The 12,719-nt window shown below is 38.9% G+C and overlaps 1 protein-coding gene across 1 annotated transcript in view; it reads right to left on the bottom strand.

Moving 5' to 3' along the window:
• Window positions 1-11,180, bottom strand: part of mboat2a (membrane bound O-acyltransferase domain containing 2a) — a 45,063-nt gene extending 33,883 nt beyond the window's left edge. Inside the window, exon 1 of the mRNA XM_044166963.1 lies at window positions 10,398-11,180. Coding sequence (XP_044022898.1) covers window positions 10,398-10,631 — 234 coding nt within the window. The 5' untranslated portion in view covers window positions 10,632-11,180. The remainder of the gene's footprint in view (window positions 1-10,397) is intronic.
• Between the last annotated feature and the right edge of the window lie 1,539 nt (window positions 11,181-12,719).

The following is a 12,719-nucleotide window of genomic DNA, read 5'->3' as shown; positions in this document are numbered from 1 at the left end:
ACTGTTTAAAATTGTTTTATCATTTTTATTTTGTCTTGTAAAGCACTTTGTAACTTTGTTTTTAAAAGTGCTAATTAAATAAAATAAATTAAATATTATTATTATTATTATTATTATTATTATTATTATTATTATTATTATTATTATTATAAGGTCAGTATTACCAGTGTTACAAAGGACATTTTATCTGCTCATTAGCTCAGTTAGGATCAGTGTAAAGCAGAGCACTTTTCCAAGTTGGCCAGTGGTTCAACAGCCAAATGGACTTAGCAGCCATAAGCCTGTAAAAAGTAGCACCTAAATTTGACTTATGACTTTGTAACAATAGTTTGTATGTAGAGGGGAAATGGCATTGATTCCAGAGAAGAAACACACAATATTACTAGCGTTGGCAACCGCTACCTCCTAGATGAACAAAGAAAGCAGTCAGTTGCTATGATACAGCACCGTATATTCAAAAGTCCTCAATGGTCTGTTAAGAGTAAGGAGACAACGTTTAAACAACAGAGCTTCTTGCCAGGCACTCAAGAATCTCTGCAAGAATCTGCAGTCAAGCACTCAGATCGCTAATTGTAAGTGTTCACATGGAGTGTGCAGGCTTTATAAAGACTGTGCAATTCACAATAAAAATCCACTTAAAATCTGGTGTTCAAAACTTCACAATAATGCTCAAGTATCAAAACTGAACACAGCACAAAAGGCAGGTTTTCCTGTAATATTACAAAAGACTGTAAATGCTAGGCTAAAGTTAAATAAGCATGTTAAGTAACTGATATTTGCTGGTTGAGTGAATGGTCTGTGGTTTTTCTATTATGGTACTGATCAGATATGCCTCTACTGACAACATCAGCGTCCCTAACGGCCAGTGAAAGCGGTTTCGTCTGAAGCTGAGCCCATTTTATGAGTGTAATTTACAGATGGGGAGAGGAGTTAATGACATGGGGTAGCACATTACAAGATGTAGTTGGTTTGTGGGTACACGTGCTGTGAAACTGAACAGGAACAACTTCATATAGTTGTTATTTCTTTGCAGCCACTTTCGACATTAAAAATAGCTGCAGATATAACTCAGAAACTAGTAGCAGACATGCATACATGGGTGATGGAAACTGATTAAACTTCATTGGCTGGAGTAATCAGCATGGCATCTTGCAAATATTAAGCATGTTTAATTCAGACAGAATTCACTCAATACAGGGCTGTATTGCTCAGCAAAAGCTGACTTTCTAACGGCAGGGTGTCAATGAGGGTCTGCAAAATAAGTATACCTATACTCCCGATTTGTCCCATCTCAAACCTGACTTGAATCAGTCCCGTTTTTAAATAGGCATCAAAGAGCTCCGAATTCAGCCCTTTTTCCATTTTATTCTATTTCCATTGTTTTTATTTTCCCTTTCACTGTGTTTTAAATATTGTTTTATTGCATATTGCATTTATTTGTCTTATGTAAAACACTATAAATTTCCTCTGTGTTTGAAAGGTGCTATACAAGTAAATTTTCCTTGCCTTGCATCTTTGATGATCTTGATCACTATAGAGAGAACCTATGTAACACATTAAATTGCATGGTATACCCCTTTAAGCAAGGATTATATAGCCGTTTGTGGCACAGGTGATCAGGTTCAAGGGAATCAATGGCAGAAGGCTCTGAGGAGTAAACATCGTAAATCAATTCCACATTTAGGGGCAAAACTTTTCAGATGACAGCGCAACTTGTGGTTAGGGATGATCAATACTCAGATTGACTATTTATTGGAGAGTAGAGCCACTGAAAAGTAAAAGTGACAGAGGCTTGGTGAATGTGTCAGTCTATCTGTTCCTGTGAAGGTGAAACAGCAGAATGCACTTACTGGCTTACCTCAAAGGAATTACAAGTGACACTGCAAAGTCATACTAATAAATATTCATGTCCTCTCATTTATATTGGATGCATCTCCTTCATCCCATTGGACTCCTGGTCAAGCACAGTAAATGAACCATAAAGCAGAGTTTTGTAGAGAAATAATAGGCCTCAGGTCCATGTTCACATAAACACATAGTAGCCTGGCCTGAAATTGAACATAAGAGCTAACAAATTTCAGACTATAAAATACATTTACAGAGATAGAATAACAACTATCAAAGTAAGAAATAAATATATATGAACTGTGATGGCCCTATCATACCCAGAGGCAAATCTTCAAAGCTGGGCTTGCTTGTTTGCATTCATTTACAATCTACAACATCAGAAATGTCTAGTTGCTTGGTCTGTAATTTGAAGCTGTTAAAATGATTCCCTGAAAATATGTTCAAACATTAAACTGGTGCTCTAAGCCAAGAGTGCAGGCTTTTTAGCACAGAAACCCAATCCACCCTCATAACACCACACCATTACTAACGGAACTAATGAGTTAGGAGGCTGAGTCATGTGGACATCCACTTTTGAGGCAACGCCAAGCACTTCAGAGTTAAGAGAGTTAATGACAGATGCACAGATTTCCCTGCATATCTACTGTAAATCTAGGACAAGGACATTGTAAATACAAAGAGCGAGAGAGGACTGAACGCTGTAAAAGTGTTTATACAGCAGAGATTACAGCTAAAAAATTGGGGAAATTGCTCAAAGACATTGGAGAATGTTATCGAAATGGGTGAAACCAAGTTATGATTTTCATGGCCGCTGTAGTTTTTGTATTCCAACAAATTAATAGTTGCTTATCTTTGTCATAAATCAATTTCCAATAAATAATATACCTCAACAAGATGCTTCATTTTTTTCAAGCTAGTGGAACAAAGGTTAGGCCAGATGTGACACTCAGTGTAGCTCTCAGTGAGGAAAAAGGCAAAATACTATGAAACCTTGCATTAAAAAATGTATCTGCAAATTTAAAGGAGTCACTAGAGGTCTACTCATCAGTCAAAACTGGAGCACATGTATGTACTCTAATAATATGTAATGAATCTTAAATCAGTCAATACGGGATATTTATCTTTATCCAAAATAAAGTATTACACAATGCTGTTTGTGCTGGGTAAATATGTGGATAGGCCTTCTGACAGACTCTTCTTTCATGGTCAATTCTTCTATTTCTCTGGATTAAATGTCACATTTGTGATAGACAAGCTTCATTAAACACATGATCATAAAGTCTAAGCCACCTTTATGAGGGCCTGTCTGTTGTCAACCACCCAGTAATGTTAACAACATAGCCAAGTCTTTCCATATACCCCAGGAGGAATCCTGCACGCTTGTGTTGATTGTGCACCATAATAACGGCAGCAGCCAGCAGCACTCCATTAGAGAGAGCAGAGGGGAAAGAAATCAATTGGAGGGATAAGACTCCCCAGAGGGCAGCCAATTAAAGACAATGGGGAGGTAGAGAAACTCCGACAAGACCCGAGGGCTTAAAAGTAAGACCACCGGTCCCGAGCCAGGAAGCTTTGGGGACTTAGTCAGCAGCAGGGGACCTTATACGAAAGCCAAGTTGAGATTCTTAAGGCAAAGCTCCCCAAAACCTTACCACCACATAATATAGGTGCTAATGAGATAAACATTCTGATTATTTTACAAAGATCCACAGATATTAGGAAGAAAACATCCTGATTTTTTTCAGTAAGGGCCAGTCACCATTACATGTACTTTTGACTGCTTATTTCAAACTTCAGTTAAACTCATTTTAACCTGGCCAATCGCCATGGTATAGTCTTACAGTGTGTCACTGATAGCAGGGAATTGTCAGTGGATAAAAGGAAAAACTAGGAGTCAAACCCTTGGCACTGTGTGGGCTCAGAGGCCTACAGTACAATAGTCTGGTGGAAAATGCAGCAGCAACAACAACAAAAGAAGGCTTGTTATTGTGATAAAAGACATGGCCGTTAACTGTGACAATCCAATATGTCACATAAACAGAAGACTGATTGTACAGCTGGGCAGCGAGCCTTTTGTGACCACAGGACACACGCCATCACCGCCTGTACACTGCGAGCTGGTCCCTATAAGACTGCATCTTTATATCAGACATTGCTGGTACATTGAATTGATTGATGAGCTACAACGCCAGCATGTTGACTGCATATTCCTCAATAAAAGTATTAAAGTTCTGCTAGTCTGAGATAAAATAGCAAAGCTGGAATTTATATTTCCTTTTGTTTTGTCATTTAATCATGGAACAGAAGAGAGAGCAATGTGTCAGCCACAGGACATCATTTCTCAGTATCAAGAGGTAGAAATGTATTTGTCTAATATAGCCAGTTTACTCTACAGTACCACTGCACTCTTGTCAACAATAATCAGCTGACAAGATGTCCAAACTATATCTGCACCTGTGTATCTGCATGCACGTATCTTGCTGTCCTGTTTTTAAGGCCAATGCTGACACTGAAAACATTACATCAACCAAAATTTCTACTGATCCAAATACTTAATATTTACCTTTTATAATTATGTAAAAGAAATAACCCTGAAAACAAAAGAAAACTTACATTTTAAGGTTAAAACCATCATTAATGTCATTTTCTTAGGTGTAGATTGTCTACTAAACACAACACAACAGTGCAGGTGGAAATTTCCACCCTGCCATGCTCCCAAGAGACATCCCGTAGATAGTAGCGCTGTCAACAAGTCTCAGTAAACTCCAACAAACCACCACCTTTACCCTAGAGCATTTAATACAACGAACAAAAGATACAATATACCATCTAAATTGACAATATAGAAGGGCATGTATCAGTCACTTGAAACATCATAACCCTTTAGTTTTAGCCAAAACTTGTTTGTATTGTAAGGGCACAAAACAATCAATATATCAGGATGCAAGACAATGAAGAGCTGCACAAACAAACAGCAAGTTCTTAAGGTTCATTGTATATGTGTGAAAAAGCCAGTGAAGGGATTCATCAGGAGCGCAGTTGCTGCTTATTGAAACAGCTGCAGCTGTGGAAAGACTTCACAGCTGAGCCGATGACCTAAAGAGTTCCAAAGGACCTTCTCAGACAAAATAAACTTTTCAAGATCAATAATAAATAAATAAATAACTAACTAAATGTTTCAGTTGGATAGGGTTTGAAAACCTTATTTTGAACAGTTAAATAAAGTGCCCAGGTTTCTGGCATGGAGTCTTACATTTCAGAAGGATTGCTTGAGTCATTTAATAGGGCTGATTTACATTAAGAAGCACAATGTTTGGAACCACCCAACACTTGATGAATGCAAAGGCGCTCATGAGGTTGTATGAGTCAACTGATTTCCAAATTGCAGACTGAAACTCGATATTATGCTTTATGACGACATGTCCTATTGGATGCAACACTGAGGGAAAACAAAACTGGGCCTGAAATCAAACCTTGTGGAACACCACAAATGATGTCAGCATGAAAAGCATACTGGTGCGATGTTGACAGGCATCATCAGCAAATGTTCCACCCAAGAGACTGGACATGCAGTTACAAACTACCTCTGAAAATGCTAGCTAATCTGCAAGATAGCTCTGCTTCATTGTGTGGATGTGTAATATCAAATGCTATGCTAAGTTCTAAAGGGATTGAGATAGATCAGTACCCAGCATCTGTAGTTCAATCTCTTAGATCTTGATAACTAAACTTGTTATCTTTTGTGCCAAAGAAATTGGTTGTGAGTCCAGTGGACATAAAAAGTGATAGCTGAACAAGTTAAGCTAGAGGTGGGTGGAGGTCAGATGAGATGCAGTAAAATGTCAAGGATTTTCTTGATGAATGCTGTCAGGTCAATGTCTTCAAGACATTAAGAGAAGAGCAGCACTTCAAACTGGATATGGTCTTCTCTCCACAAGGTTTATGACACGCAAGATGAAAACAGCTAAATACAACCAAATCTGGGGCAGACACAGCTTGGGATCAGGATGTGTAATTTGAGCCTATAAAATCACATTTTTCAAACCAGAACCCCTGAACCAGAGTGGGTGAACATAGTGTTTGTGTGGGTGCACAAAAATGCAGTAGGAGGAATTAGTCAAAGTAGTAACAGCATATTACTGAGAGAGGACAGGCTGTGTGTGATATAGAGAGAAAGAAAGGGAGAGAAGAAGAGAGAAGGAGATGCAAAGTGTCAGTTCAGATTTCACAGCTCCTATTATAGCTCTGACACAGGCTAGTGCAGATCTCCCATGGGACACATACAGTCCTAACAACATACAGTGAGGTGCCACCCTATAGCAGCTTCATAAAAATGAGTGGCAATGTCTGTGGGCCACACAGATCATATTGTATCTGAGTGGCTGTATTGATTTCTGTGGTGTTGACAGCAGCCCTGGCACAGTAGGGCACCCATTTGGCTGGAAGTTAACAAACCACATTGTCACAAGGATGACACCTTTCAAAAAAGTAGTGTGAGCCATGATATTGAAAGATTATATGTCCTTATATGTCCCATTTGTTAAATGCCATTTTCTCTTACTCAGCCAGTATTCATTCAAATAGTGATAAAGAACTATGAATAGCCAGAGGCACATAACTCTAAGAGTCAATACAAATATTTCAATAAACAAATACATGACACAGTGGATGATCCTCATTTTCTGCATTGCAATTGCTAGACTTCCTCTGACTATAGTGCGTTGGCACTAAGGTAAAGGGCTTGGAAATTGTTCAGACATAAAATAAGCTGTAGAAAGTATAAAAAATATTGTTATGATTGACAAATGTGATCCCAGGGTCAAGCAGAATTAACGATATAGCTAATAACTGTAGCAATCTTAGTAATGTAAAACTGTGTGGTGGATTAAATATTGCAGGTTACAAGGTAATAAAATCACAACAGTTGCTGTTATAGCCATCATGTTGAGTTTGAAAGTGATATGCTCTATAGATGCAGCAGCTTAATGAAAACACAAGTTTAATCTCACATAAACTTTGGCTATCCTTTGAGAGAGTACTTTTAATAAGGTTTCCTTCCAGCAAGTTACAAATGACATTATTCTAATTATTATTATATAGTAGGGCACCCAGGTTGGCTGGGTATATATATATATATATATATATATATATATATATATATATATATATATATATACACACACACACACACACACACATATACATATACACACATACACATATATACACACACACACACTTATTTATTTATTATAAATATTTAGTGTAATAACAAATTACAAATACAAAGCAGAGGGCACTGTGGGGTTCCATTAATGTGTACTCATTGTTCCACGTATTAGAGGCACAGTATGGAGCCAGTTATACTCCTTTCCAGAGAAAGTTCAGAGAATGTTTTTATGATATGGAACAGATCCTTTGAATAGTGAGTTCTTGCCCTGCAACATTCCTAACAGAGGCTGGAGCATTTTAGAGTGGATAGACATAATGAAACACTCTAGTCTGCACATGCAGGTATGGAGGATGACAGATGGTGGGACAGGTTTGTTGTTTGAACCACAACAAGACAAGGAGTTAGAGGTTAGTCACATGGCTAGGTAGCTGTGTACGTGGTCGGCTGATAAAGAAGCCAAGTTCACATAGAGAGGCGCAGCCCCTCCCCCTCTGGTGGACCACCATGGGACCTTATTTTGGAGACAAATAATTGTTTGATCCCGTTTGAATTATTTGTCTCTCGCCATTGACTACTGTACATATTTTTTCCGAAATAAGGTCCCATGGGGGACACAGGAATGGGAGGGACTTCGCCTCTCTACTAGTCTGACTCACAGGAAGTAGGCTGTGGGTATAAGCCTGCCATTGGCCAACTATTTCAGTCAGAATTCTCCTCTCCTTCGGTTATCTGCGTGTTACCGTTTTACAAGGGCATCGTCGCTGCATCCTGAGCTTAGCGCTGCCCAAGACAATTGTGATTGGCTTAAAGACATACACACAAGACAGAGCATTTTTCCCCCTAAACCAGGCCCTGCCGCCACTCAGCCTTACTTCCAATTTTGCCCAGTGGCCATTTGCCATATTGTAGCAACAAATTGCAACCCAAAAAGCATTTTCCCCCATTATAAAAGAGACATCTGTAAAACTGTTGACAGGACACCTCGAACTGCAAACAAGGTCAATTATGACTCTTTCTATTAGGAATTTTTGATCCATGGAGGTTTCACATTTGTAAAACTTTCCTCAAGTCGAGAAAAGCTATTTAAAAATCTGTGACATCACCACAATGTAAAGTCTATGAGCCCAGCGGGAACTCACGGGCGGGGCTAGCGGGAAGCTAGAAACTTTTTTGGCATATGCATATAGGAAAGCAATTCTTTTGGACTGAATAGGTGCCATTTTGGGTCTGGTATCCAGATCTTTTTACACATCCATGGTTCAGCCAGACCTTTCTCCAGTGCTGGCACAGTGCTAAAACTAAGTGTGGAGATAGGTCTGGCTATGCAAAACTAAGTTCACATAAGCACACAGTTGTGGTATGATTTCAAACATGCAAACTTTAACCAGATCACAGCTGAGAATACAAACATCCTATCAAGCACACCCTTATGATCTCAGGTGCGTATAACAAGGCTTTGCTCAGGTCCAGTGGGAAGAGAAGAGTGAGTCATGAGCTTGAGGCTTGCATGTAAAAGTGCTTGGCAGAGAGGAGGAAATAGGCTTATCTGTATGTGACCCCATGCTGATAAGGAAAGAGTAAAGATACAACAAGTGATTCTGCCACTGATGACACAGGATGAAAATGCACAGCAAAACTATGCCAACATAAGCAGAAAAAATATATCTTTTTGGAGTCCATTTGTAACAAGAAATCTATTGTTTCTCTATACAAGAAAGAGTTATTCATATTGGTGGAGGCAACTGAGGGACATGACAGTGGATTCCCTGGTGTTCAGGAAAACATATATTAAGTAAGTAAGTAACATATATTAATTACAAAAACAATAAAATTCAAAGGGATTCATTCGAATCAAAGTTTCAAGAACAATGTTGCCATGTTGCAATGTTGTGTGTGGGTGTGAACGCATGCGTGTGCTGTGTGTGTATGGTTAATTTAATGTTCCTCAGGTTGTGGCATGTTGATACATATCGGGCAGCAAGATATGCCCTGTCTCCTTCTCCTAGGAGTATTAAGCTATATTATTTGTTACTATGTGGATAACACAGGGTAGGTATCAGGGCAATAACTCAGAGGGAAATTTAAGTCCACTATATAAAAACAATGACAATCACAATGTAGTTTGAGGAAAGCTAGAAACATCCCATGTTAACTACATGTTAACTGTCTAACAAATCCTGAGCTACTGATCCGTGCTGACATGAGTGCACGCTTCCACACACCACCACAGGCTATCTCTGGTGAGCTTTGAAATGATTGCTATGGAAATTTACTTTGCATACACTCCATGTGTGATGGTGTAGGTGTGCCGCCTGTGAATGTGAAAGTGTTTACAACGCAAACATGTGAAGCACATATTATAATGAATTCCACTTTAGAAAACTATCCCTAGCTAATATAATCCCATATTTCCAGACGAACCATAGCTACAGTGGTTTACCAACCCATTTCAATGCTGCTTCAAAATGTGAAAAGACTGACAGAGAAGGTGTGGTGCCCTCTCTCATTATAGATGAGCAATGATGACCAGCAAAGTAATTTGTGCCTGAATGAACACCACAAACCACATCTTTCTTTAACTCTCTTTTTACCTGGTTTAGGTTTACAAATGTAAAACTCCCCGAGCTGTGATTCCTACAGTTATGGACTTCTAAAATATAGGCTTTTCCTCATAATAACATATGAATTGCATGGCTTTCTCAAAACTAGATACAGAGCTCCAGGTGGCTGTGAACTGAAGGTCCACTGAATAGCCATATTAGAATCATGCCAAATCCAAAATCTGATTTCATCCCAAATAGATTAAAGTTCCCAGCCTTTTCCATTTTAAGGAGCCGTTTTACAGCTCAGTATTTTTCTTCTATTAAACTAGCTTTATTTTGTCTGTTTCTTAGCAATGAAAAAACTGTTGCAATCTGGCAGATTAATCATTGCGGCCTAAATACACACTATTCTTGGGCTAACTTCAAGTGAATGTTGTTGGTGAAATTTAACTAGTTAATCCAGATTATACTGGTGATCCGATGGAAAGCAGATCTCTGAGGGGTCCTCGGACCCCAGTTTGGGGACCACTGGAGAAGGCTCTGGGCATCGAAGGGAAGAGACAAAAGGCATTAGCTGTAGTGTAGCTTGGCAGGGGACTAGCTGATGGTGACAGTGAAACGCCAACAGTGAATTTGTGCACTCGTTTTCAATAAATCCGCAATGTATAAAGGCTACGGTAACGTTTGGGAAGAATAGCGCTGCGCATCATCAGCCTCTGCTAACGTTAATGTTATATGCAAATATGCTATCTAATTATGATAAACATGCTGTTTAAAACATATTATCAACTCGGACGGTTCATGTATCGATATGTCTCCATCCAAAAACATACCTGGTCAAGAGGGAGATTGATAATTTCGCTGATTGGCTGCAACAGAGTGGATCCAGTACATGATGCTGTCGTTTGGGTAGCCATGCTTGGTCGGTGTCCGTAAATCCTTTTTCGCTCCTTCCTCCGGTTCGCTTCACTCCCCTCGGCTGCTGCGATGATAAACACACTGCCGCCGCCGCCGCCGTCGCTGCTGTTGTTGAGACGGGCTGGACGGTTGTCATCCACAGCACACATCCAACAAAGAGTACAAAACCAAGACGAGGATTTCACTGCTTGAGCACTTTCTCTTTCGTCTAACGCCCGTTGGCAACGCAAGACGTCGTGTTTTTAGCTGGGACTCGGTGAGAGTGCCTCGCATGTGGCGTTTTTACTGCTGTTGTACATGTATTTGTATATAAATTAGCATAAGGGGGTGACGTTTTAGGTGTAAGTGACCTACTCTACTGTCAAAAACGTTAAAAAATACAACATTTCTCGTTTTAAGAGGTGTCTAAAGAACTTAACGGTCGCTCCTTTTGTGAGCATGCGTGGTATGTCAAAAATCAACATTCTCATCGTTTTCTACATGGAAAGAGAAATTGTGCCTTCCTGTTTGCTAACCTCTTCTGTGCCTACTAATCCATGTTTAAAATATTTGTACGCTTGGAGACAATGGTAGAGTAAGACGTGAACTATCTTGATAGCAGAGTATCTCTGACGACGACAAAAGTGGTTATAGTGTGGGTGGAGAGAAGGCGGTCCAGCCCTCCGTAATAAACATCTATTTTGTCCTATCGCATAGAGAAAGGAAGTCCATCAGCCAATCCCACTTTGTACATGGAAGGGATATCTTGATTTACAATATTCAAGGCAAATTGAATTTGAACTGAACAATGTTGCGTGTGGCCCACACCCCTCCCACATTTATAGCATTCCACACATGAAGGAGAGAAGTGTGACGTAAGGGGGGGATTTGGCACGATTCATTTGAGGAAACGACTACAATGAGCCCAGTGATGTTTGTTCATAGGGAACAGCGAGGCCTGCATCTGCACTACTGTGTCTGCACTGGTCTTTTTAGCGGCATAAAAAAATAGATCAGCAGCTCTTTGTAAATTGTGACCATACTGACACACTTTTGACATTGTGCAAACATTTTACAAGCTATAAATGGACATATAGCCTATATTAGGCTATGCTTCACAACTAGATGTATTTTGTCTATAGACCATGGGACACCAATGTAGCCTAATGTAGCTAGTAAAATTAAGTTGCTCTAATTTTTATGTCACTACATATTCTTGAATATATTTCAATTGTGTTTTTAGTTTGGCTGTGCTTGTCAGACGCGAAAGACAAGCAAAAGAAAGAAAAAAATATACTGCATACCTGCATAATATTGATTGCACTACATCATGACGTTACAATGAAAATAATACATCGAAAGGTGAACGGTAAGAATTAATTGTGTATGAAAATTAAACTATTGTGATCAATTAGACAGCTATTGGTCGCCTGAATGCAATAGCCTCTGGAACTTGCAGCAGCCTGTTTTCTCGCTGTCTATCAGCACCACCTAGTGGTTTACAGTGATTGTACCCAGAACCCTACTTAGATACAATTTAGTAAATAAATATATTGTATTTCCTTAATAAAACCTATGATAGAAATAATCCTAAAATAAAAGATTAAAAATGTAGGACATACAAAAAATAGGTTTATACCATATTCATAATTCATCAAACTGGAATTTCTTTAGGTTTAAACTTGTGCTTTGCTGCATTTTGTAACCACGGACTCTACATTGTTCTTGTGAAGTTGTGATCATGCTTTGTAGTTACAGATTTTGTTTTCACTGAACTAATCTCTTTTGAAATAATGTATTGTTTGAAGAAAGTTTGTAACAAGGCGCAGTAGCCAATAGAGGGCAGCACTTACAAACCAATGACAACTCATCTGACTGCAACCTTCCACTTTTGTTAACACAGTGCAGGGAGTTCCTGCAACATTAGAATTTTTCCAAAGTATATACAATGTGAGAATGGGAGAGTAATTATAAGAGGTTTATGAATCAAGACAGAAAGATTTAGGTCATGTGCTGTGCTGTCACTAAGTCACTGTTGGTATATGCTTATCATCAATGAAATAATCACTTTATAAAGAGCTCTAAATGTAGATGGATTTGTCATAGTGACACTGGTTCAAGGAAATTTTATCAGGAAACATTTTGATACAAATATACCCAAAAAGTGACTAGGCAATTGAATAAAAACTAGACTATGCATATCACTCACCTTGTAGACAGTACAGTAAACAGCAGAGTATACAATAAGGCGGCACTCT

Source organism: Siniperca chuatsi, linkage group LG15 (assembly GCF_020085105.1).
Source record: "Siniperca chuatsi isolate FFG_IHB_CAS linkage group LG15, ASM2008510v1, whole genome shotgun sequence".
NCBI classification, from domain to species: Eukaryota; Metazoa; Chordata; class Actinopteri; order Centrarchiformes; family Sinipercidae; genus Siniperca; species Siniperca chuatsi.
Note: the sequence above shows the minus strand (reverse complement) of the source record. Positions and strands in the feature narration are given on the sequence as shown.